The following is a 25,766-nucleotide window of genomic DNA, read 5'->3' as shown; positions in this document are numbered from 1 at the left end:
ACATGAGCCATACTACTGATATTGGATGTGTAGAACTCCCTTTTGTACTTCACATTCACATTCAGGCTTTATAAAATCATCATTACAACCAAACAGGGATCATGACTTGATTATCTAAGACTGCTTACCCTTACCTTTGGATTTGTCCTTTATTTCTCAAGGGTAAGGGATGGGATAAGGCCAGGGAAAGCATATGGAATGCTAATATTGTAGAAAGCATGTATATGTTGGATACGTTGGATAATCTTAATGCGACAAAGGTACATACTAAGTCAGGCTTTGTTTACAAATTATAATTAATTTTGAGACATATTATTTTTTCTCATTATTTCCCCAATTAATATTTGTTTCACAAATGCATAATGATAGGAATCCCAGAACTCATTTGCCAAGTCTTTTAATCATAGATATAAGACATGAGAGCATTGAAATGATCAGTTTAATTATTTTGACTAATCAATTCTACAGTAATTGATATGCTTTCCAAAAATGCTCCTTTGATGGAATAATGTTTTTCTCTAAAAACCTGTTTATCTGTCTGAGTTGACAAAGTGATACCTCTAAAAGCGTCAATCTTTTCAGGTTTAGTTGTTCTTATCAAATATGTGAAATATAACTTGCATTTCCCCAATTATATGAATGGGAATTCATATTCACTGATTATGTGCTTCCTCATCAAAGTTGAATACTTTTAAGGACACTTAAATTATTGAAGGGTCATCATTTGCTAAGAGTACAAAGAATAAGAAAACAGTATCAATTCATTTGACTCATTGAGAAAAATGAAGACAAAACAAAACCCTAACTGATAAATGCATAGTATAATGTAAGCATTTTAATTTTTATTAAATTGCAATCAGAAAAAAGAGAAGTAGCTCCTACTTATTCTATGTAGTTTAGGTCTCAGTGGCCTTATGTGACTCTTTGCATCTGGGAATGTCTACCACATATGAACACATTTCCAGAAAATGGCCATATGACATTTTATCCTTGACTTTCTATGATGGGATTGCTGCTGGCATTAGCAGAGGCACTTGTCACTCTACTCTTGTATCCATAGTCCTCTTGTTGCCTTCTTCACAGCTCAGTTAGAATGAGCTAAAAGAATGCAAATTTAAGTAAATTGAATTGTATTGGGGTGAGTGGGTGGCTTTAATGTACTTTAAGAACACGAATAAGTAGCTCGTGAATATGCCGCTCCATTGTTTCCTCTAACAATATCAACCAATTGGAAATAGATAATAAATTTTATATATATTAAATGTCCTAAACATTCCAACCAAAATTTGAAATAAGCTTCTCTAAATTAATTCTTTGAAATCAATGTAACTAATAAAAATCCAGGCCATGTTTGAAAGGGAATAGTCTAAATGAGTGGTCTGTAAACTTTTTAGATCATGGCCCAAATATGTTAATTTAAAATTGTTATTGGTATACAAATACACTAATATAATATGGACATCATAATACACAACAGTAGCAATTAAAAGATTAAGGCAAAAAAGAAAATTAATATACCACAGTGGAGTGTACATATACCACTTTGGGAACTACTGTGGTGTATTTTGTGAAATGCTTGTTCTATGAGACAGAAGAGCTCTTGGTTTAATGCTGTGTTATTAAAGGACTTCTCAGAGGCTTCACTGTGCTACTGATGTAGAAAAGACTTTTGGGATTGAAGCTGATGGCCAAGAAAGAAATTTTGAGATGTCTTTGGTGCAAAACAGTAGTTTTATTAAAGCATGGGGACAGGACCTTTGGGCAGAAAGAGCTGTGCTGGGGTCATGAGGAGTGGCCCATTATATACTTTCAAGTAGGGAGAGGGTTAGGGATATCCTAGGTCCCTAAGGAATTTTGAAAGCAAAGTTTCCAAGACCTTGATGGGGCTAGCTACTGTTGAGGAAAGGTCATTTATTACTGACTAATGAAACCTTAGTCAGGAGTCAGATGGGTTGGTGGGTCATATGTTTGGGGAAATGATTGCCAACACATATCTTGAGGGGTTTAGAGATAAAGGAAATTTCTAAAGGAATTTTTATACGTTAAAGTAGACTTACAGGATCCTGGAAGAGTGGAGGAGGTGGGGCTAAGATCGCCTTTTGCCTTAAGTAAAGTATCAACATCAGGGCAGCTGAGTTCTTAGAGGAAGGTCACTCTGCCTGTCTCAAGAACTCGTCAGTGGGCAGTGCGGGGTAAGGACATTTAATTTTTCTTTTGCCTTTGTTTCCCACATCACTACTATACACTTGAATTCCTAAAAGGAGAACAGAGTACTACATACTATTTAAAAAAAGAGGCTGAAGTCAGGGAGATCTGGATTCCAGATTTACCCACCACCCATGAACTATTTTACTTTTGTCTGATTATTTAAATTCTCTGATCCTCAGGTTCTTTATCTGCACAATTGAAATGATGACATACCTCATTGGGTTATTATGTAGATCATATAGGAAGATGAAGGTAAAGTACTTAGCTGAGGGCCTGGCATATAGTGAGCACTTAGTAGATGTGAGTTCATTTCAACACACTCTTTTTTATGGGCCTTACAACACTGTGGACCACACTTTTTGAAATGTTCCAGATTAGATTATTCATTCATTGCTTGTTTTATTAGTTTACTTTTTCAATTTGACACTTATTGACTAGCTCTTAAGTAATAGGCATAATAGTAGGCTCAAGGTAAGAGCTTAGTTGAATATTCTGTAGAACTTTCAAATTTTCATTTCTGCAAAAACATGAGAGCCTACCATATGTCAGGCAACATTTGCTACTCCACAGGTATGGTGATGGCCAAGGCAGATGTGATATCTACCATCACAGAGCTGACTGTCTGAGGGAAGGACTCACACGATACATAGCCAACATTTTAAGGATAAATACAAGGTAGTGTGAACTGACAGAGGGTGTAAGGTGGGGGCTACAGAATGAGGTGGGATCTGCCATGTCAGGTCTGCACTTTCTTTCAAGCAGTTCTTACCTCATCCCAAGAGACAGAGGAAGCTATTTTCAAGCACAAAGTCATAGGATGACAAAATATTCCAAAAGACAATGTGAGTGTGTCAGTGGAAATAGACAAACAAAAAATGCCTTGAACTGAGTAACTGCTAATCACTGTACGGAATGGTAGGCAATTTACATCACACACCGGCATCTCCATCACTGTTTATTTCATTCCTCTCTATCAATAAATTCCATTGCCTCTTCATAAAATGTTGACTTTACAGTCTTTCATGTAGCATAAATTTACCCAGACTCTAGTCAATTTTCTGTTTCTGTGAAGAGTTTTCTAATGTACAGCAAATGTGTTTGTGTTCTCCATTGCTTGGTAACTGGCAGGTGCATCACATTAGCATAGCTCTTAAACCAACCAAGCATAACCTGATAGGTGTGGTAGGATCTGACAGTATTCATTTGATACCAAAAAATCGACTCTTTGTGGGGGGCCCTGGGCTGACAAACCTGCAAAGTTCAATTCTCTGGCGAGCTGTGGGATAAACTGCAGAGGTCTACGTTTCTGCAAATGTCTACAAAATCAATTTGCCATAAATATATTCAGGAGAGACAATTCTACTCCTGTGTGCAGTCTATCCATTTTAAAGACATTTTTAATAAGCAGGAAATGCTTGTGTGGGGAGGGAAAATTCTGTGAGGTTGCTAAACAATGACAAAGTGCTGAATTGAACAGAAGGAACATTTGGTCTTTGCAGTTTAGTGTTCTACTGATGGTGTTCCAGAGGTAAATGGTTAGTAAGAGTTTGATAGTGAATATTCTTTGTTCTCTGTTTAAAAGCAGACAATAAAAAAATATAAAAGCAGACAATAATAGTTGCATGCCTTCCTAGGAATTGAGATGTGAAAATCTACTAATTAATTTGATTTTTCATTTAGTGTGATTGTTACAAATTGCCTCATGGGGGTACTTTTAAAATAAGAGGTAATGTTTCATAAGTAAGATCTAAAATATGCTGTCTTATTATTTTTTTAATTTGCAAAAATATCATTTTCATTTTGCTGCTTGCTTTGGTATTTCTTTTACGGTATTAGAATAATGTTCATACCATACTTTTATTGGGTTGCAAAATATATTTTATAAAGTTGTAATTTATTAAATCTCCTAGACTGAAAGAAGATAAATAAGATACAAGAAATCCTGTACTTTCTCTCTCTTTGAGAAGGAATCGAAGAGCTTATAAATAAAATCAGAAATATTTGAGAAAACATATCAGGATATAAAGTTCAGTAACCATATCAGTAAGTATGAAGTTTAGCTACATATAACAGAAAATGTATAACAAAATAGTAGAGATTTAAGGAAAATAGATTATTTCTCCCTCATTAACAAAAATGTGTGACATTGGACAATCCCTGAATGGTATGGTGTGGTTCCAGAGTTATCAGGGACTTAATTAAGCTTTTCCATCTTTTTTGCTTCATCATGGTAGCATGTATATTCAGTTTTCAAGGTTGCTTAAGATCCTAGATGACTTCTGGAATTTGAGTCACCTCTTACACATTATAAGCTTAGAATGAACCTAAAAAGAGGGTCCCTGGGTGGCTCAGTGGTTTAGCGCTGCCTTCAGCCCCCGGCGTGATCCTGGGGTCCTGGGATCGAGTCCCACGTCGGGCTCCCAGTATGGAGCCTGCTTCTCTTCCTGCCTGTGTCTCTGCCTCTCTCTCTCTCTCCCTCTCTCTCTGTCTGTGTCTCATGAATAAATGAATAGAATCTTAAAAAAAAAAAAAAAGAATGAACCTAAAAAAAGAATCAAGGGTGGGAGTCATGTCGCTCTTCAGGAGTTTTCCCAGAGGTCAGTACAATCCTCGGACACTTCTGCTTATATTCACTTGCCATAACTTAGTTCCATGGCTGCACTCTGTTTTAAGGGAGGCCGGGACATTTTAGTTGGGCACATTACTGCCTCCAATACAATCAGGGATGCATTAGTAAGAAAGGAGAGAATAGATTGTTTGAGAAACTGGTGGCTCTGCCAGAACCAATATAATTCCCCAAGACAAAATACCTTACTATCTTGTTTTTAATAGGTGTGTGTGTGTGTGTGTGTGTGTGTGTGTGTGTGTGTGTAATATAACTAAACCCAACACCACTCATTGCTAGGAAGAAAAATGCCTTCAGAGAAAGATGACAGAAGTAACTAGAGACACATGAGCAATTTCTAAACCTAATGAAAGACTTTGACTAGGAAACATCTTTCCCAGATACACACACACACACACACACATACACACAGACTCATTCGCTTATAAACACAAACTAGTAGTAATAATTATTGGAACAAGAACTGTAACTTTGCTCTGCAGCGACTGCCACTTGCACAAATGAAAGAAAGGTGTTAATTCAGCGCAGTGGGTGGGATTGCAGGAGTCCATCAAAGCTATTTTTCAAGAACGTTTCAGTGTACAATAATATATATATTTATTTTAAGTGCTGCTTTTTCAGCTGTGCCAATCTAACTTTTTTTCTTTGCAGATGCTGAAATAGAAAAAAAGGTGAAAGGCACGAGGTGTGAACCTTCCAACTGAGCAAAAGGAGAGGCAATTCCCTCAGTTCTTAAGGAAGAAAAAAATGCAGGACACTAAAAGGTTGCCTTCAACCCAGAACAAGAGGAATCACTTTCCTGAGTGCTTTCTTGTGTGGCCACAATCACCCCTGTCTCCTTGCTTCCCTCTGGGATTGGGCTTGATCCTTTAACATTTCTTTGTAACCAGGAGCTAGAAAATAGACAATTTAAACATGGAGGGAAATGAGGGATATTGAGACGGGTTGAACAGCAGGGTAATCAAACAGCTGTTGAGTCGGAGAGAAAAAGCTGGATCATATCAGAGTGGATGCTATCAAAAGAGTTACGAGCTTACATGACAGAAAATTACATATACTTGAAATATGCCATTACAAAATGCCAGCCTGACATTAAGCTGCTTTATAGAGGTATCATGTCCTTAAATAGCCTGGTGATTATCTGTATCCCTGGAGCGTTGCTTTCCTACCTGACTTTGTAATACCCTGGCTTGTCTCTAATCACTGCAAAGAATGTCACAAGTTAGAAAAATTCTTAAAAAGGAAATTAATTTTGATCTCCTTTGACATTCTAGAGTTTTCTTTTCAGATAGGATGGAGATCCAGCCCTCTTTCCCACAGTGACAAGATGTGGTAGTTTTCTGTGGGGTCAGAGTCTTGGCTTGAACGCTCTTAAAAAAAAAACACAAAAGCATTTTCTATGTGTCCAGTGATATGTGAAGCAATTTACATGAGTCATCTCATTTATTTCTCATGAACTCTGTAAGTTAGGTTCTATTAGTAGATTGTTTGAAGTCGAAGCACAGAGAGACCAAGTGACTTGCTCAAGGTCACTCTGCAGGCTATGCAGCAGGGGAGTCGGGATTTTAACCCAGCGATGAGGATTCCAGGGTCTAGGCTTTCAGGCTACATGTTACACTATTTTCTTCAAAAGCCATGCTCCATTGACAGGCGCAGCAGGCTGGGAGGATACAGTAAATTAAGACATATTTTTAGAAGAGACACAGAGAGCAAGAAACAAGATAAAGCATTCCCCCCTTTGCCTTTAAAATGATGTGGTTAAGAAAACAAGAAGAGCTTATTCTTGCATATAGGAAGAGGCAACAGGAAGTGTGAATGAGGAGCACGAATGTGGAAAGTAAAGCACTTTACAAAGGAAGGCAGCTGTGAATTTTCCATTTGCAGTGTTTGTTTATTTTGGCTCCTGTCATCACTGCCATGATTGCCCCGGGATGAATTCCCCAGTGGAAACATCAACAAGGTAGGAAACGTCATAATTATATTTCCTATTATCCTCCAAAGAATCTATTTAATATGGTAGATATGGCTATAATCTGAAAAAAAAAAGTGCTATGTAGCAAATACAACTGCTGATAAAACTGGCTGATTTTTCATCCTCTGGTATTAACAAAAAGGCAAAGATAAAAAACGGAGTTTGGAGTTTGGATATTATTCTGTGCCTTTTCTCACGTGTGGTTGCAACTGGGCACCACCTATGCTTATTGGTTTGCTCTATGCTTTTCTCTATTGAATAGATACATATTCAGTATGTTCTAGAGAATCTCCTGAAGGTCAGATTGGTAACAGTGAATGGTCCAAGAAATGATATGGGACACTACCCTGTACTAGTCGGGGGAGTAAAGAAAGCCTTGATGTTTGCGGATGCAAAGATGGCTCTTGGAGGGAGCTGCCACTTTGGGCATTTTTGTGATTGTTACTGGAGTGTTGATATGTTAAGCTCTCTTTCCTCCTATTGATCTCCAGCTTCTCTAGCTCTTTTGCTTATCTGAGATGCTTGCAAGAGCTTGCACTTTTGCTAGTTTTGTATGGCAATGTAGAAGTGTGGGAAAATAAGGTCCCGCAGGGGAACGCTCAGTTACAATGAACCAGGAGTCAATGGTTAAATGCATCTCTCTTTTGTCCTGTGAGCAGGCAATTGTCGGAATCATCCTATACATTTCCTCCTAAGATCAGACAATGTTGTCATTTTAGACGGTTCCTCATAAGGTCTCAGAGTCGAGCACAATTGGCCACAGTTCAACCCCATAGGACATCTTTGTACTGACTTTCTCCCTTTCCTGTTGTATTCCCTCCAAGTCTCCACTTCGCTCCAGTTTCTCGAGATCGTTTCCAAAATAAACTGTTGAATGCAATTCTTTATCCAGGTTCTGCTTTGATGGGAGATCTAAGCTAAGGTAATGTAACATCACCAGAGGAACAATATCTATGGGCTGAAAGATAATGTGGGAGGGGTGTTTGGGGACGGTATTGGCATTTCACATGGCCTTCTCTCCTTTACCAGATCCGTAAATAGTGGAACTCTGGTTCTTGGCTCTCTTCACCTCTTTGTCTACACTTTCTTCTTAGATAACCTCTGATTCCATGGTGTTAACCACCACCTCTACTTTGATGACTCTCCAAATTATATCTTTAGTCCTGAACTCTCCTATGAGCTTGAGCATGATTTACCCAATTGCCTATATATATCTTCTCCGTTTGGATATCTAACAGGCATCTTTTTCTTCATCTGTACACAATAAAACTTGTTTATCTCCCAATAATGCCCTATAAAAACCCTGTTATACTCTGAACCCTCCTCATGGCACAACAATAAAATAAAATACCTATAGTCCAAACAAATAAAATAAAGAACTCTAGATGTTCTTGTTCAGCCCTTCTCACACTCTTTTCAGCAAGTTCTGTCACTACTATCTCCAGAACAGATCTCAAGTTCACCCACTTATTTCCATCTCCACTTCCCTGGTCTTAGGCAAAATTATCTTTTGTCAGGGTCACTGACAAAAGCCTTCTAAAATCAATATTCTGCAGTCAGAATGATTTAAACAAATACATACACATCACCTGCCTCTTTAAAACCTTCCAATGGCTTCTTAGGGGCACTTAGAAATAAAAAAGTCTAAAACCTTCCCATGTGCCTAAGACCCTTTATGATGTAGGCCCTGCTCATGTCAGATACAGTTTTCTCCCTTGCTCTCTTATGCTCTGCTAGAGCAGCACCTTTTCATTCTTCAAAAAGCCCGGGTTCTAGCTCTTTTCAGAGTCTTTCATTTTTCTGAAACTTCTGCTTGAATAGTTGTTTTCTTGGTTTCATATGTCCTATTTCTTATTCTTTAGGCTTTAGCATAAATCTCTACTCTTCTGGAGTCATTCTTGTCAAGAGCACCTGCCTGGAAGAGTACCCTTCTCCCTAGTTACTCCCTACACTCCTTATTTATTTCCTTCATAATTCTTTTCTTAAACTTTATACTGCGTTGTGAGCTGTTTTATTTTCTTTTGATCTTCTCAGCTAGAAGGTAAGCTTCATGAGGGCAGGAATCTCAAATTGCTCTGGCACTTTTGTGGAATATGTTAGTGAAAGGGTTAATTATTTTGAGAAATTCCTCTGGATGGGTGCACGTATGAATGTCTTCTTACCTACAATGAAACAAGGAGACTAATAAATTTTGCTAATATCTCCTGTCTCAATAATCCATTAATCTCTGGATCTCTGGAGCCCTAAAAGAGTAAGAGATGGGAATAAACAACTTTTTTGTAAATATGGGAAGACATGCTTATAAATCTTCACTTCTTGTGGTGCCTGGGTGGCTCAGTCAGTTAAGCATCTGACTCTTGATCTCAGCTCAGTTCTTGATCTCAGGGCCATGAGTTCAAGCCCCATGAGTTCAAGCCCTTCAGTTCTTGTGGCACCTGGGTAGCTCAGTTAAGCATCTGACTCTTTATCTCAGCTCTGTTCTTGATCTCAGGGCCATGAGTTCAAGTCCCTAACTGGGCTCCACACTAGGTGTGGAGCCTACTTAAAAAATAAATCTTCACTTCTTATTTCATGTGATCAGTCTGATTTTCAACTACGAAGCAACACTGATGATTCATCCTTCAGTAATCAAATTTTTTTTTGTGATCAACTGCATTTTTCAATAGCTTTTACCTCAATAGAATGAATGGTTCTATTTTTATTTGAAAGGTAAAACTTCAATTCCATTGGGTGTACAATGCCTTTTCTATTATAAAAGTGACTAACTTCTGATATAATCCTGCCACAAAGAGAATGAAACTCATTGTACTTCTTAACTTCCCCTCTTCCAGCTAAGTATAAATCCATTGTCCCAATTCCCTTAAAGATATATATTATCAAAAATTTCAATACCTTTTAGTCACAAATTCTTCTTTATCTAGTTTCAATTTTCATACCTGTTAAGTCAGGGTGTGGTGCTCTAGCTTTTTGAGGAGTCAGGACAGGTTAGATCGGTTTGTTTCATTTTGCACCTGGGGCATAGTGACCTCTGCTCACTTTGATAACCTTACTCTAGAATTTGGTAACAAATACCACTAACCCCAAAGAGGTAGTAAGCTTTGTTTTTTTAAATTTTTATGGTAGAGGGCACCAGAGTGCCTCAGTCAGGCGAGCATCTGACTCTTAATTTCCGCTCAGGTCAAGATCTCAGGGGTGTGAGCCTGAGCCCTGTCAGACCTCAGGACTCAGCAGAGAATCCGCTTGAGATTCTGCAACCCCTCAAATAAATTAAATCTTAAAAAAAAAACAATAAGTTTTTTATGGTGAAAATAAAAATGAAACAAGTCCAATCCTGAGTTGATGAAATATTAATACCAAATACTTTTAATTATCTCTAGAAATATTTATTTCTCTATATCAAAGCTAATATTACCTTCTTAGGCAAGTTACTTCTTAAAACAATCTTATATTATAGTATCTTGTTCTTTTTTGTGATTTAGGATTTCCACATACTAGATTTTCCTAAGGAGAGGCCCATGGATATTATTTGTGATTTTTGTTCCTTGCTATAAAATAACCATGTCATGGGTTTTTAATATGTCTGTCTTTGTTTAAAGATAACAACAACAACAACAACAACAACAACAAAAACTGGTCTACAATATCTAGATCTGTTAATATTGTGTCCTCAGTTTGCCAAAATGAGATAAAATATTTTGATTTTATGTATTGCATCTGATTTTCCTTGTTACTCTTTGAGCATTAGAATGACTTTGAGGGGATCCCTGGGTGGCTCAGCAGTTTGGCGCCTGCCTTTGGTCCAGGGCACGATCCTGGAGTCCCAGGATCGAGTCCCATGTCAGGATCCAGGCATGGAGCCTGCTTCTCCCTCCTCCTGTGTCTCTGCCTCTCTCTTTCTCTCCGTGTCTATCATATAAATAAATAAATAAATAAATAAATAAATAAATAAATAAATCTTTAGAATTACTTTGAGATTTTATAATACAGAGATTTTCTGTAGTCTAACCTCAGGGAACACTCATTACCTCCTTTGTAATTACATGATGGCTGTGAGAAATACCTGCTCAGTGATCAGTCTCATTAATAGGTCTTGTCTGGATTGACTTGAAAAGAACCAAGGAAAAGATTAGACATTTTTGATCAGTCAGGTGCTGTCTTTGGTTCCTCTGAGTGACTTGTCTACTCCTCACATCCTTTTGCCCACACACCATGCTTAATAATGCTCCTACCGTCCTTGCAGAGGAGTCCAGACCTCCCATAAGGGCAGAGGCAGACAATATCTGTCCTGGATTTAGGAACACAGGTGGCACCATTTCCACATGGGTTGTTTTCACAGGTTGCATACTGGCACATCTTGCCTGAGTACAGCCGTGGACACTCACAAAACCAGTTTCCATTATCACTGAGGAGGGAAAAGGAATGATACAATCAGTAAGAAAACAGTTGATCTTTCACACACAGGCACAAATACACACACAAATAAAATGAAAACTGCAGCTTGTCTCCCCCCTTTCTCTTTCTGTCTTTCAACTTTAAAATATCTGTAGCTGTGTACTTCACATCGAAAGAAGACTAGCAGCTTTATAGTTTGCCTGAAGCCATGAGTTCTATTTTAAGCCATCTATTTTTATTTTTGAATTATCTCACCTTTTGTTTCTCACTGGGTGCCTTTCTAGGACTTCATTAAATATGTGTGGCGTTGCCTCAGTAAAGTGCTTCAAATGTATATTAGAAGAAAACATCTTAGAGGAGAATTTCAAGCTGGGGATAAGCTTTTTCCACTGAGGACAAAGTCTTCCAGAAGCCACCCTTGAGGTAACTTGGAAAGAAAAGCACTGTGGGGAGCCGTAATGACTAAACATCTCTCCAGCTTCAAATATGGCTTGGTGGCCCCAGGCTGAGAGTGTCTGTGAAAGCAGAGCTGAAAACTATGCTCACCTGCTGGGCAAGCCTTCTTCAGGGGGGAAGGTGACCCGAAATCTGGTATTTCTGCCTTCCTTGCATCTATTCCCCCCTCTTTTAAAGTAAAAGTAGCCCCAGCTTGCCTTTGCGGACCACTCCTCCACCATTCTTAGCACACGCTGGCCTGGAGGGCAGAGCCCCACTCCTGGTGTCAATCCCAGTGATTAGTGCAGGATGGACCCAAGGCCAAGACAGCTGACGGCTTTCTCTGTAGACATTACTACTCTGGTAGCTGCTGGTAGTGTTTGCCGGTTCAGAGGGGAGAGCATGGCTAAGAATAGATGATAGATGCCTAACAGTGCAAATGTAAGGGACTGGAGCAGGTAGATGGTTGATATTATTTGGGTACTAGATCCAACGGTTACTCTGTAGTAATGCGAACCAGTGGTTGGTTGGTTTGTTTATTTATTTTAAAGATTTTATTTATTTATTCATGAGAGACACACAGAGAGAGAGAGAGAGAGAGAGAGAGAGGCAGAGACAGGCAGAGGGAGAAGCAGGCTCCATGCAGGAAGCCCGACATGGGACTCGATTCCAGGACTCCAGGATCAGGCCCTGGGCGGAAGGCAGCGCTAAACCGCTGAGCCACCGAAGCTGCCTGAACCAGTGGATTTTAACCCCCTTTTTAATCTTCAAGCCAGTTTGAATGGGGGTTTTGTCGCTTGCAATTAAATGAATACTATTTAATATTGATGCCCTTTTTTCCCTTTATTGCTTTAGCCCACACATCTTGCCATGTATGAATCTTTAGAGTTTTCCCCTTTGCTTATATCTTATCTTCTAAACACAACTGCTAACTCTTAAGGATAAGTGCCAGCATGGTCCCCAAAATTAGGATGCCAGCATCTTTTGTTTCATGACTCAGCCTCCCAATCTACTTGCAGATCTTGCCCATACCAGAGAATTTTCCACTTGTGGTCTTTGTAGTCTCTTCATACCTTCTTTCCATCTTTTAATTCTCTTAGTCCAAAACAAATTAACTTGCAGGAAAGTATCAGATTCTTTCCTACTAATGAATACCTGATTTTGAAATTGGAAGAGCTTCCCTTTCCAAATATGTATGTATTTTCTATTAATTCTCTATGTTAATGGGATGAAGCACTCTGGAGAGAATTTATGTATTAGATAGCAGGTAAATCTAGCTTTGGTGGGTGAGGCTTTGAGACCTTCAGACTTTGCTGACATGGAAGGTGCTAAACATGAGAGACCAGTAATTTGCTCATTTTATAACTTTCATGGCAACTTGCATAGCATTTTACACTTACTAGACAGATATAGAATCTCATAGGTTTTCATAGGTGGGAAGAAAATCAAGGATCAATGTCATTAATATGGTTATTAAGGCACCCTAAACAAACTCTTTTGTTTTGGAGCTTACAAACCAGAATTTTGAGGACCCTTGAGCCAGTGCTGTTCCTTCTTGCCTGAAAATAGTGGTAAAAGTGTAGCCAGACCACCTGGCAGGGACAGGTGTGACTTCAAGTGTTAGGTTGGAACTTAATGTTGCTTGGGGCCATGGATAAATCCCATGTAATTTCACCTCCACTCATTTAATGTGGAATTAAAAGCTCAATATTAAGCATCTGGTATTCTGGGATAAAGTCTCAGAGTATAACACTCCTGAAAGCTGTATTCTGGAAGGACCAAATTAGTCTTTTTATAGCGAAGGAGAATGCCACATATATGAAAGATAAACGAATCTAAATATTGATTGATTTAAGTGCTTGAATCATATAGACCCACCCAGATTTGAAATGCAGGAAAGATGTTTTTCTGTTACAAATCGAGGAAAGCACTAATTTTAATCATATCCTATTGATCAATCAAGCCTCATTTCCTTTTTGCTTTCATCAGGTGTTGGAAGAAGTTGGTTGTTATAAATTCATGCGGAGATGACTAACCGCGTGCATCTGTACATCAGCAGGCAGCTAGAGCAGAGACAGAAATGGAAATTCTCTAGGAAATGCTACATGAAAGGGGAAGATCACCTTATCTGGCTGACCAGGAGCAAGTGTCCAGAGCCCTCTTGCCCATCTTGATATTCCATTAGCATTCCATTAGAAAGAGTCCACATTAGCCAACTGAAATTTTAAGCCAGATGGTGAGGCGTCTATATATTTCACTTCAAATTGTACCCTCAAATTCCAAAATATATCCTGGAGTGCCAGATATTTCATCAATAGTTTTAATAAAATCTTTTTTTTTTTTTTGCCACCAGCTGTATTAATCTGGACCTAAAGTTTTCTCCCACTCACTCAGATCTTGCCAAAGATGTCATTACTATATCTCAACTTCTTCAAAAGCTAGCAAGTCATCTATGTTTGCTGTCACTTAGGTCAAATGACACCTCTCCACACCCTGAAGCAAATCGCAGTGTTGACCAAGAAAGTCAGTGCCTGGAGGTTGAAGGACCTAGGTAACAGACCAAGTTTGGAAACAATGATTAAACCAGTGTCACCTTCCTTGACCCAATTTACTTTAAATTTTGTAATATCACTGTGAATTTTTTGGAAACAAAAAAACCCTAATTTTTAAATTAGTTATGAGGGAATATGTTTATAAGCAATACAGTTTTTTAAATGTGAAAAAGTTGTAAAAATCTTACCCTTCACAGACCTGGGAACCATATAGAAAACCGTTTTGCAAATCTTCCTCTAAGAAGGTCTGGGCACTTTTCTGAATTAAAAGTAGGTCTGAGAAACATTCCAGATATTGGTGAAGTTCTTACCTGTAGACCATAACACTGTATTTATTGCCAATTGCTGTCAATCAATATTTGTTGTGCACCTATGTTGTGGACAGAGCCATGTGCCATGGAATAATGCTTCTGTTCTTGTTTAGGAAGACAATATAAGTGCATGAACTAATCTTTGTAAAATACAGCATAGGTATCTGAAAAGGGAATTTAGGCAGTAGGCAAGGATTTTAAGGCCTTCGCTCTGTAATATGCGGATTCAAATGTCAGTAACTTCTAAAAGCTGCTCTGACAACTGGCACCACAGAATGTTACCAGTGAGTCATCCATGTGGCTTTTAAAATGCAGATTCCTGTGCTGCCCTTGCCTTCTGAGATGCTGAGTTAGGAGATGGAGGGTGAAGCCCAAGATTCTGTGTTTTAAGAATGTCATCATGTGACTCTCTTACAAGGCCTTCTTTGTGCAAAAGCCAGATCCCCTGAGACATATTTTCTCCCCAGAATAAAAGCTTGATGGGTATTAGTTACTATTGTGTCTAGAAGGATGCCAGGGCATTATAATTTTCTCTTTTTGGGCTATGTTTTAGCTTTTGACTAATGTCTATCTGAAAATACAATATTTTTCCATTAAAGTACACATTTTAGAGGATTTTTTATTTTACTAGGACCATATATGGGTATATGGTCTACTGCATGTATATTACACTTAACAATATATGGTAGGAAAACATTCACTCAGTCATTTTAAAGCTTAGTTAAAAAAATACTACCTATCTAAGTGTATGCAAACATCTGTATACTTTGGCATTGTAACTATTATAGCATTTTCAATTACAAGTCACAATATGGTTAGCATATCAAATGACTGTCATTAAGTTTCTATGGGTATTAAAAATTATCTTTAGAAAATTTAGCTGAATACAAAAATCAGGATGCTGGCTTGAAAAGGATGCCCCTATTTACATAACAGCCAGATGCCTGAAAATTTTCAGAACTAAAAGGACTCCTGCATGTATTAACTTAAAAAAATAAATAACTCTTCCTGCACTCTTTGTAGCTAATGGATCATTAGCGGATTTCAAAGTTGACCACCCACGGTGTCAAGAGAGGGATATTCTCGGCAGGAAAGGGAGCAGAAATGAGTCCTTATGAATAATGTCTTTAGGTACTTTTAAAAAATAAAATTACTATTGGCAGAAATAACCCATCTCTATGTATAGGCTCTTCTATTTATAGCACCACAGCATAGGCTTGAGAATGTAAATGAGATCCCAAGTAGTTGTGGTTCAAGTGGAACTTTCACTCTTTTTTCATGAATTTCCCACCACCACAGTAAGAGTCTGCTGATTACAAAGCAATATGCCCCCCAACCCTCCCACCCCACCCCCATCCCAATCTTCCTTACAATTTTTGAACTCTTTTCAAGTGAGTTGTCAGCTGTGTGGGGAGACTCGAGTGTCACATCATCCACAGATAGTTTGTTTTTAAGACAGAGCTGCCTAAAAGGATGCTATTTCTTGCAGTAAGGCATCATCATCATGAACATTTTTCATTTTTTTTTGAAAGTAGCCAAATGTGAAAATAATAGAAAAAAACCCAAAATTTTCTTAAGGGGACCTAGAAAGTGAACTTAAGGAAACACAGTCTGTATAACATACCCATGGTGGGGGAGCTCAGGGAAAATGTCCTTCAGTTTCCAGGAGCTTTTTGCTTTATGTGAAAAGATTTTATTAAAGGTAGAAACAGAGAAGATGAAAAAGGATATGAGCAGTAATAAAAGAGAATTACATGTGAAGAAATACTACACAAAATAGGGATGATTCACAACAATACAAAATATTTTTGTTCTTGTTCTAGGATCTGTCCAATTCAATCCTGTGCATATTTTGTGAAGGAAGATTGAATTTATGTTATAATCTCTCTCTCTTTCCCCATCTTCCTGCTCTCTCTTAAAGCCATGGTTCACTTTATGAAAAGTTCTTCGTTGGTAGCGAAGGATGATCTGAAATTTCCTTCCCAGCAAGAGCAATCTTTTCCATTTCTTTTGCCATGGGACTCACTAGTCCTTTTGAAATGGAGATACAGCTTTGCTTCCAAGAGAGGAACCTCAGAAAATACCAAACCCCAAACAGGGAGCTAACACGGTAAATGTGGCCATAACCCAAATAACTTAAATGAAATACACATAAGAATGTGTCTGGAACAGTAGCTGGCATTGCTCAGCTAGCTGCTCATTATGTGATAGGGAAAGGAGGTGGGCATAGATAAAACATACAATTAATTGAATCCGAATCAGTTAAGGGCAAACAGAAAGGAGTCTAATAGAAAGAGAAGTGGGTTGGGAAAAAAGCATGAGGTAGAGGGTACCAGTGGGTGAGAAAAATAAAAGAATGCATTGATAATTGTTGAATGATTATATCATTTCACAGGTCTAAAATTACCTCCCCCAATTAAAAAATATCTCAGGGTTTTAAGATTAGACTTTGTGACCAAGCAATAATTTCATAATAGATTTTCTTACTCTGTGTTCATTGCAAAATTAGCTGGTCTCCAGTCCCCTGTACTGGAAGGGCAATTTGGGCAGGATTTAATCTAACAGAATCAGTAAATGCAGTGCTTATGAAGCTCTGGAGTTCTCAGATAATTTCCTGTGAAGATAATGTGCCTATTTTGAGGCTATTTAAGGCTGGAAGAGTTGGTTTAAGATTTTAAAATGCTATTTTAACTCCTACTAAAAAGAAACAAAAATTCTCTTAAAATATTTAAGTCAACAAAGTGCTGTTTCACCCATTCCCTTGACCTCACTAATGTTCACATACACACAATTTCTACTCAGTGGTTTCCATGGTGAATGCAACTGTTGCCAGGGAGGTGGAAACAGTACATGCAGCGTTGATGATTGTTCTTTTCTGATATTAAGAAATATTTACAAAATTGCTGGGGGAGGGATTTATTCCTCACACACATAAGGAATAGTAAATAACTCCCTAGAAAGATAAATATTTATAAACATGGAAACATTCTTTATGAACATTGCCACATTCCTACATTGAATTTGCAACAAGAAATTTAATTTATTCCAATTTCTCACTTATATCGAGTGTTTATGCTTTATTTTCATATGGGGAAAAAGCAAGACATTTAGAGGAATTCTTGCCTCTAAATACGTTGATGCATCAGACTTGCTCTCAAACTACAAGACAAAGGGGGGACATATGGAATTGTCCCAAACCTCATTATACAGAGTCAATGCCCTCAATAATTATAGATCGGAGACTGCTGACTAGAAACATGTTTAATGCCTACCCCTTGAACCATGTGGTATATTTAGCTTATAGTTCTGAGGTCCCGATACTAGGTTTGCTATACAATTATAAGGAACAATATAAAATTTGCCACTCAATGTTTGCCCATATTATAAGAAATTATTTCCTCAATCCCAAACCCAGTTCAGACCCTCAAGTCATGCAGCTTCCTGCCTGTAGCATATACTACACATTTGTGTTAGTCCAGGTAACATTCCCAGTTCATTGGCAAAACGTTTCCATTAATTTTGACTTTGACTCCTTTCCTCTCACAAAACTGGTTGTTCAGATCTTTCCTAGTCTCTAAGCCTTGTGTCCCACATTCATGTGAGATGACTTCATTTCATCCTCTATAGAAAGATAAAATTGTGGTCATCAATACCAACCCTTGACTTCCCACATCATCTCTTGCACTTATTTCTCCACCCTTCTTTCTTTTTATACTATTAAAGGGTTTTAGGCAGATAAATAATCCTAGTGTGTTTTAGAATTGTCTTTCTGAGGCTACGGTGTGGAAAATGTACTGGAGGGACAATGAGAAAAAAAGGGATGCCCTTTCTTCTCTTCTTACTCCTGTTGGGCATATGCAAGAAACCCAGTGTTGCTCACCCCTAGCAAGTTTCAGCAGCATCTCCTAGCGAATTCCCACTAAGCCCGTGTTCCAGCTGGGTTCTCTGTGAAAGTCAGGTGTCCCAGTGGGCAAATGGATTCTTAGCAAGCAGTACCCAAGAGTGGCTTTCCAGACAGTTCTGACTCTCTAGGGGTGGTTTGTAATAGAGTTTCACAGAAACCCAGTGGGCAAAATTCTAGTAAGTTTAGTAATAGCCCTGTGGGTGGTTTCTCAGTGAGGTCCCTAGATTCCCAGGGGATGGCTTCCCCATGAGGTTCCCGGTGAATTTCAGCAATACTTCAGCAGTTTCTTCAGCCCCTCAGTGGATAGCTTCCTCTTTCCCAGTCCTGGCCTGTGGCAGCTCAGTGAGCTTTTCTATATCCAGTCACCACATGCTCTCCATGGTGGTCTAAGTACCAATCTGTGTGTGTGTGTGTGTGTCTTCCAAATTTGTTTTTTGAGTATTCTTCCCTAGCCCTAAAGGTAAGGATTGCTCCCTACATGTGCTATACCTAAACTCTTAATGTACCCTTTGACGCTTAGGAGTTAATCCTCTGTTACTAGTTAATAGTTCTTCACATTAAATATTCCTAATTACCATATGCCTTCTGTCTCCTGCCTGGACTCTGAATTATATACAGAAAAGCCATTTGGGAGGAGGTTATCAACAAAATCCAAGCAGAAGTGTAGATAAGCTCAATGGAAGCAGGCATGGAGAGAAATTATTTAATAGATGTTTAGAAGAAAAATATGTATTTAACTGATGATGTTTTGGATAACTTGAATAGATTTTGATGCCATTCTTAAAACTGAAGAATACAGATTTGTTTTCAAAATCAGAATAGTACAATACACAGCTAATTTTATTTTATTTTATTATTTTATTTTATTTTATTTTTAAGATTTTATTTATTTATCCATGACAGACAGAGAGAGTGAGGCAGAGACAGGCAGAGGGAGAAGCAGGCTCCACACAGGAAGCCTGACGTGGGACTCGATCCAGGGTCTCCAGGATCACACTTTGGGCTGAAGGCGGCGCTAAACCGCTGAGCCACCAGGGCTGCCCCACAGCTAATTTTATACATATATTTGAAGTATCCATGGGTATCATAGTGAATATGTTAGGTAGTATCAAAATACGTTGTGATTGTAAAAAAATAATTTGGTTTTGACCACAATTAAGAGAACCTCTGTGTTGTTATGCTAGTTGGGGTTGGGGGGATTAAGTACCTGAAGGAAAATAAACTTTGACTCAAAGACCAAAAGAATTTAAAGTATTGGACCACTTACTTACCATATCAATGAAATAAGAAAGGCTGCACTAAAAACATTTAACCATTATACTTCTGTTATCACTACATGGAAAGATGCCCATGTGTGTGGAAACATGGCATGGCTAAGTTCCTTTTAAGCTTAAAGGAATATTCTTTTTTTTAAAAAAATATTCTTTTATTAATACAATTACCATGTATGACATAGCTGTTCTTCCTGAGGACAATTTGGTTAGCTTTGTGGGCACAGTTGAGATGCTAGGTCTATGAGAGAGAGCTCACTGGGCAGAAAGCATTCAGCTCAGTTTCATGTAACTGTTCACGATTGTGATGATGATAATGAAAATTCTTTATAAAGTGAAACATCTTTGATGAGTACTAAACTAGACAGGATGCCAGGGTAACCAGAATAAACAGGGGTATCCCAAACAAACTGGGGTCTCTGTTTGGTGTCATAATATTTCCCCTTAGTCTATTGAATGTACTAATTAAATGTGAAGAATTCCCACCTAAAACGAATTCTGAAGTAGAAAGGCAATTATTTAATTTTAACTGCTGCATTATTTGGAAGCTTATTCTATTAGAGTTCAGATTTACACATACTTAGGGCATGATCTTAGAAGAATATTTTCTTCTAAGTTGATAAAATTGAGATACAAAGCACTGAGAACTGAAAACAGCTTTCCTAAAAAAAGAACTACGGATAATAAATCACTGCTTTGCTACCTTTGATATGTGGTCTTCTCTCTTTTTTTCTTTAATCCTGAAAGGGATAATTTGAGTTTTAACTACAAGAAGTTGAAAGTAGCTTCAGGCTTTTTCAATTAAAAGTTTAAGTTTTCAGCTTCTTTGCACTGGAAAAGACTAAATCTCTTCTTGGAATTGGTTGACATGATGTTAAAATGGACCATGGTATTTCTTTGAAAACCATGTACAATGGTCAGCCTTCATCAAAAGGTGTTTCTGCTGGAGGCATGCTTCTCAGTTCAGTGACCTTATGGAAGGTAAAGGACAGTTTTAAAAGCATTTATATCTAGTTAACATTTTTTGACACTCTATTAGATGTGACAATTTTCTTTTACATTAAATGGATAAAAAAAAAGAGAAATAGTCAACTTTTCCTGCTGTTTCTATAGTTTCAATTAGTTTCTTTCCCCTCAATTGCTCTATCAGATGGGCTAGATAAGATTTCACTATTTGGGGGATCATTTTAAGCCTCTTTTCCAGCAGTTTGTTATTTTTAAAGCTCCAATGATTCACCATAAAATGCATCTCCATCTGCAGGAAGCAATTCTTAAATTGCTTCACTCAACAAATCCAAAACTGCTAGGCTCACTATAGCACAAAAATAGAACTGGTTTGGAAGGGGATTACCTATTGGATTCAGAAAACCTTCTTCTGAGACAGGTATAGCATGGGACAGATCTCTGAATGTCAGAGGCAACTTTACATTTTTTTTAGTAAGAATCATCTGAAGTTTTGTTTCATAGGTTTGAACTATTTCCTGGTAAAAAATTTCTCTCTTGGTAACCAACATTATGAGTATTATGAGTTATTAGTTGTTGTAAACTCTCCCATCAGTTCAAACTGAATTAAAATTTTCTATGCAACTTAAAATTGTATTTGAATGGATACATATTTAAATACCCTTTTCTCAGAATTTATTAAATCTTAACTTGAATTCAGTTTTTAAAATTTTTTTTAATTTAAATTCAATTTGGTTCTCATATAGTGTATTATTAGTTTCAAGGGTAGAATTTAGTGATTCATCAGTTGTGTATAACACCCAGTGCTTATTATATTAAGTGCCCTCCTAGCCCATCACCCATTTACCCCATCCCCACATCCACCTCCCCCCTTGTGACCCTGTTTGTTTCCCAGAATTAGGAATCTTGAATTCAGTCTTAATTCATTTCATTTAAAGTTAATCTCTCTTCTTCCCCGTCCATGACACATATATGCAAAATACTAGACTTCAGCATGGAGGAGTTATCACAATCAAGTTGAATTATTTATTATTTATTTATTTATTTATTTATTTATTTTTCAAGTTGAATTTTTGACTCAGGTTTTATTTACACTAACCTGTAAAATGGGGTAGAAAAATCTTGATTTGTCTTAGTTGTTTTAAATCTAATTAAAGTAAAATAGAAACCAACAATGAAAGTCAAAGGACAAAGAGCTGTTTGCCAGTTTAATCTTACAGAGGAAGCTATTGGTATCCTTGGGACCCAGAAAGGCTGATTATTCTATAGGATTTTTAAAGACTGGGCACAGTTTATCTTAATCCTATGTCACCATTTCCCTGAAACTGATTTAGCCTTTCACAATAGAAAGAAGAGACATAGTAGATCTTTTAATTGAAAAATCCTGCAGCTACTTTCAACCCCTGATATTGAGAATCAAGTTATCTTGTTCTAAAAAAGAACAAAAAAGAACTTGCTAATCTGGATGTTATTCAAGACTCATTTATTATCAAAAGTATTGTTAGTGACTCTCCTAATTCCTTCAAGGAACCTCTAGGTATGAAGGCAGATCATAATACATACAGCAGACTATTTAAGGGATACCTCGTTTTATTACAAAAGGTGTCCCTCAAGTCTCTGATAAATAGCTTCATACAAATATTTTTCAGAGATACTTTTTGCCAAAAACAATGCTTTCACATTGTGCTTAGTTTTGCACTACAGTTCCTTGAAGGTGTTCCATAGCCTTCAGGAGGGACAAAGGGTCACTGGTGCCATGTCTCAAACAGAGCTAGTTCACTTTTATCTTGAATCATTCGTTTTCAACAAACATTTACTGGACTTCTCTATGACAGGCACTGCTAGGTACTGTAACATTGTGGTGAATAAAAAAGATACAGTTCCCTTTTTTATTACATTTACAGTCTGAATGGGGAGAGAGGAATTAAACGATCAGGTATGCAATTATAAATTTTATTAAGTGCTAAGAAAGAATATCACATGGTGCTACAGAAGACGACAGCAGGGGGATTTTAGATAGTGGGCAAAGGGGAATTTTCAGTGGCATTAATAATTAAACTGAAATATAAAAAATAAGGAATTGGGTTAGGTGAAGAGCGGGAGTGTTTCAAACAGTGAGTAACATGTATGAAAGCCAGGATATGAGAGAAAGCCTGACACATCTCAGGATTCAGAAACAGCCATTATGCCTAGAGTTCAGAAAAAGGAGAGGATTTGAAGAACTAGCCACAGGTTATGATCATGCAGGGGCGCCTCTGATTTTATAGAAAAAATATGTAACACATAATATTGCCATGTTTTCCCTATCAGTTGATCAAGGAAAACCTTAAAAAGAATCCCTGCTTTATATACATCATAACATAGGAATTGCATATTAATTTAAATTACCTCATCAGATGTTATGAAAATATCTTAAAGTTTTTAGTTCTTCGTCCTGTGAAGAAATACTCTATTGTCTGTGTGGAGCACTTCCATTTTTATTAAATTTATATTAGGCTGTTCTTTCCGTTTGGGTCTCTTGCTAAAGCACGTAACTAAATTAACACAAATTTAAGTGTAGTTTCTAAATGGAAATCTAATATCCTCCAATATCTTAGTCACAAATTCTGTGTTTTGTAAATAGCAATTAAGCTTTTTTGATGATGCAGTGGCGAGTCACATATTCTGTGAGGCACTGAAAGTCCAAGAGTAATTCAGTAGCATTAGGGTGCATCTTAGTTGCTGGCCAAGCTGACTGCTGCTTTTGTGGTATGGGTTGAGAGGCTGGAAGTTCTCCAATCCAGAAATATCTGCCCATTGTCCTGCTCCATAAAAATCTATTTTCAGGGTTTGTTCTTTTTAGGTAGAAAATTAAAGTTTCTTCTCATACCTTAAGCACTACCTCAATGCCACCTTCTCAATGATACCCATGGCCAGAATGAACTTCTTTTATTTTTGACACATTGATGCCATTCAGTTACCCATTCAAATATTCAGTAATATTTATGAGGTCCTGACATGAATCAGGCATAGAATGGCCTTGAGGAAAGAAAGACCAATAAGACATGACTACATCTTAGTGAGATTTTAGTTTAGATTAGTAGTTCTTATAATTAGTTTCTCATTAGAATTGCTAATGGGAAAATACAGATATGTCAAAAGTACAGATCCATAGGCATGGAAGTGGGCATGCATATTTTTCACAAGTTTCCAAATGATTGTGATCCACATTTCTGGTGACCTGGTTTCCTTTCTTTTACAATATTTTTGCTATAAGAACTTGACCCACTTTGGGAGTAAAAAGAGTCTTTATATTGAACTGAATCTCTTCAACTTATTTTAGATGTAAGCACTGGTTATGATTGTACTACTAAAAGGGAATATTCTTCCAGTGTAAATGGTGGAAAGTGAATGACCTATCAAATATTTGTTGAATGCAAAATGAATGAATGACGATCTTTTCAAACTGAGCTGTCGTCAGATGAAGCATCTTTCTTTCTTTCTTTTTTTTTTTTTTGAAGCATCTTTCATATGGCATGGCTTCAAGACCTATAAAAGAACTTAAAAGTTGGCATCTGAGATTCCTGGTTTCTAGGATGAAGAAAAAGGAAAATTGATGCTCAATGCTTTTGTCATGCTTTCATTTGAAAGTGTCTAAATCATTTATACATTTTTTTATTGAGCAAAAGAACATAGTTTCATATTTAATGGCATGGGTCACATAAAGATAATCTTAAACTTTTGATTTCAAAGAGCATTGAGTTTTCTTTTGAGTACATTTTACAGGATTAAGACAACTTATTTTAAGTTTGTATTTTAAGATACCTTGTTTATAAAACAAGACCTATTCTCCATTTTCTAGGTTAGATAATATGAAATCAAGTCACAGTTGGAAATGTCATAGTCTGTACAAACTAAGCACAAAGAGAAAAGGGAATGCATCATATGAAAAAATTCTGATATTATTTAGGTCACTGTGTTAAATGTTTGGAAGATTCAAGGAATAAGTAATGTTATACAAGTTGCAAAATAGCATATTTTCAAAATGATGAACTTTTAGGAATTTGGTAATGAGGTGATAATGAGATGATGAGGTGTGAAAGAAGTTAGTTTCTGCTTTGCATTTTTTTTAGTCCATTATCTTTATTGCTGTCTTATAGCACTTCAATATATATACTGACCTTTTATTCTGACTGCTACCTTAACTGTGCCTATCACACATTTTTGGGAGATGACTATAAATTATGAAAGGTTGAAAGTGCCCCCAAAAGCGTTAAATCAAATGCTATAAAACTGAGTGTTGACATTTTTCAAAAGTGCAAAAAGTGCAAAAGCAAGAGTTTCAGAGTGTTGAATATTAGCGTGGAAGGCAAGTGTACCTGGGAAAATTAAATCTGAGTATAGAGGGTGAGGCAACTTTTATATTTGGAATAAAAGGTTGTTTTCTTACTCTTTGCTATTAGAGTGGAATTAAGAACTTAATTGCTTTATTCTTTAAATCTGACACTAGGAGGAAGGTAGGTCAGTACACTGCCTGGCTCATTTATAATAGTAAAATGCATTCTGTTGACCTGGGAACAAATTGATAGAACAAGGGCCTACTAGGGATATAGCACCTACAGGCATAAGGACCAATTAGATATTAATTTAAGCTCCAAATATATAAACACACTACCTTGTTCTAAGGAAGTGTTAATATAGTTCTATTTCTTTATGTTGAGCATGTAGTATAATAAGAATATATCCAGACTATTAAGTGGCCCAAACTAAGAGGCCCTTAACAAAAAGGGAAATAAAAGGTATTTGTGTAGGCTTTTGAAAAAGGAATAGTATCGAGCATGAATATTGAAGATATATCATATTTAAATTTAAATAACATCTTTCCCCATAATTTCAATGATTTTCATTTTCTTCAGTTGTTAATCAAATTAACTAAAAGTGTTATGGAGCTACTATAATATGAATTGTTTTGTAGTATTAATTATTGCATGATATGAGAGAAAATGAAGATGTAACCATCAAAGCTGCACTTTGGATTTTAGGAGACAAGAAAAAAATAATTTAATTTAACATCTGTTTTACTTTAGGGATGAAGGAACTGAGAACCATGAAGTCAGCACAGCTAGTTAGCAGCAGAATTGAAACTTCTCAGA

At 37.1% G+C, this 25,766-nt stretch overlaps 1 protein-coding gene across 1 annotated transcript in view; it reads right to left on the bottom strand.

Moving 5' to 3' along the window:
• Positions 1-25,766, bottom strand: part of EYS (eyes shut homolog) — a 1,534,343-nt gene that overhangs the window by 103,955 nt on the left and 1,404,622 nt on the right. Inside the window, exon 33 of the mRNA XM_041742712.1 lies at positions 11,036-11,208. Within this exon, the coding sequence (XP_041598646.1) occupies positions 11,036-11,208 (173 nt within the window). The remainder of the gene's footprint in view (positions 1-11,035; positions 11,209-25,766) is intronic.

This window comes from Vulpes lagopus, chromosome 1 (assembly GCF_018345385.1).
Source record: "Vulpes lagopus strain Blue_001 chromosome 1, ASM1834538v1, whole genome shotgun sequence".
In the NCBI taxonomy this organism is placed as follows: domain Eukaryota; kingdom Metazoa; phylum Chordata; class Mammalia; order Carnivora; family Canidae; genus Vulpes; species Vulpes lagopus.
The sequence above is the reverse complement of the archived record's forward strand: the minus strand, read 5'-3'. Positions and strand labels throughout refer to the sequence as shown.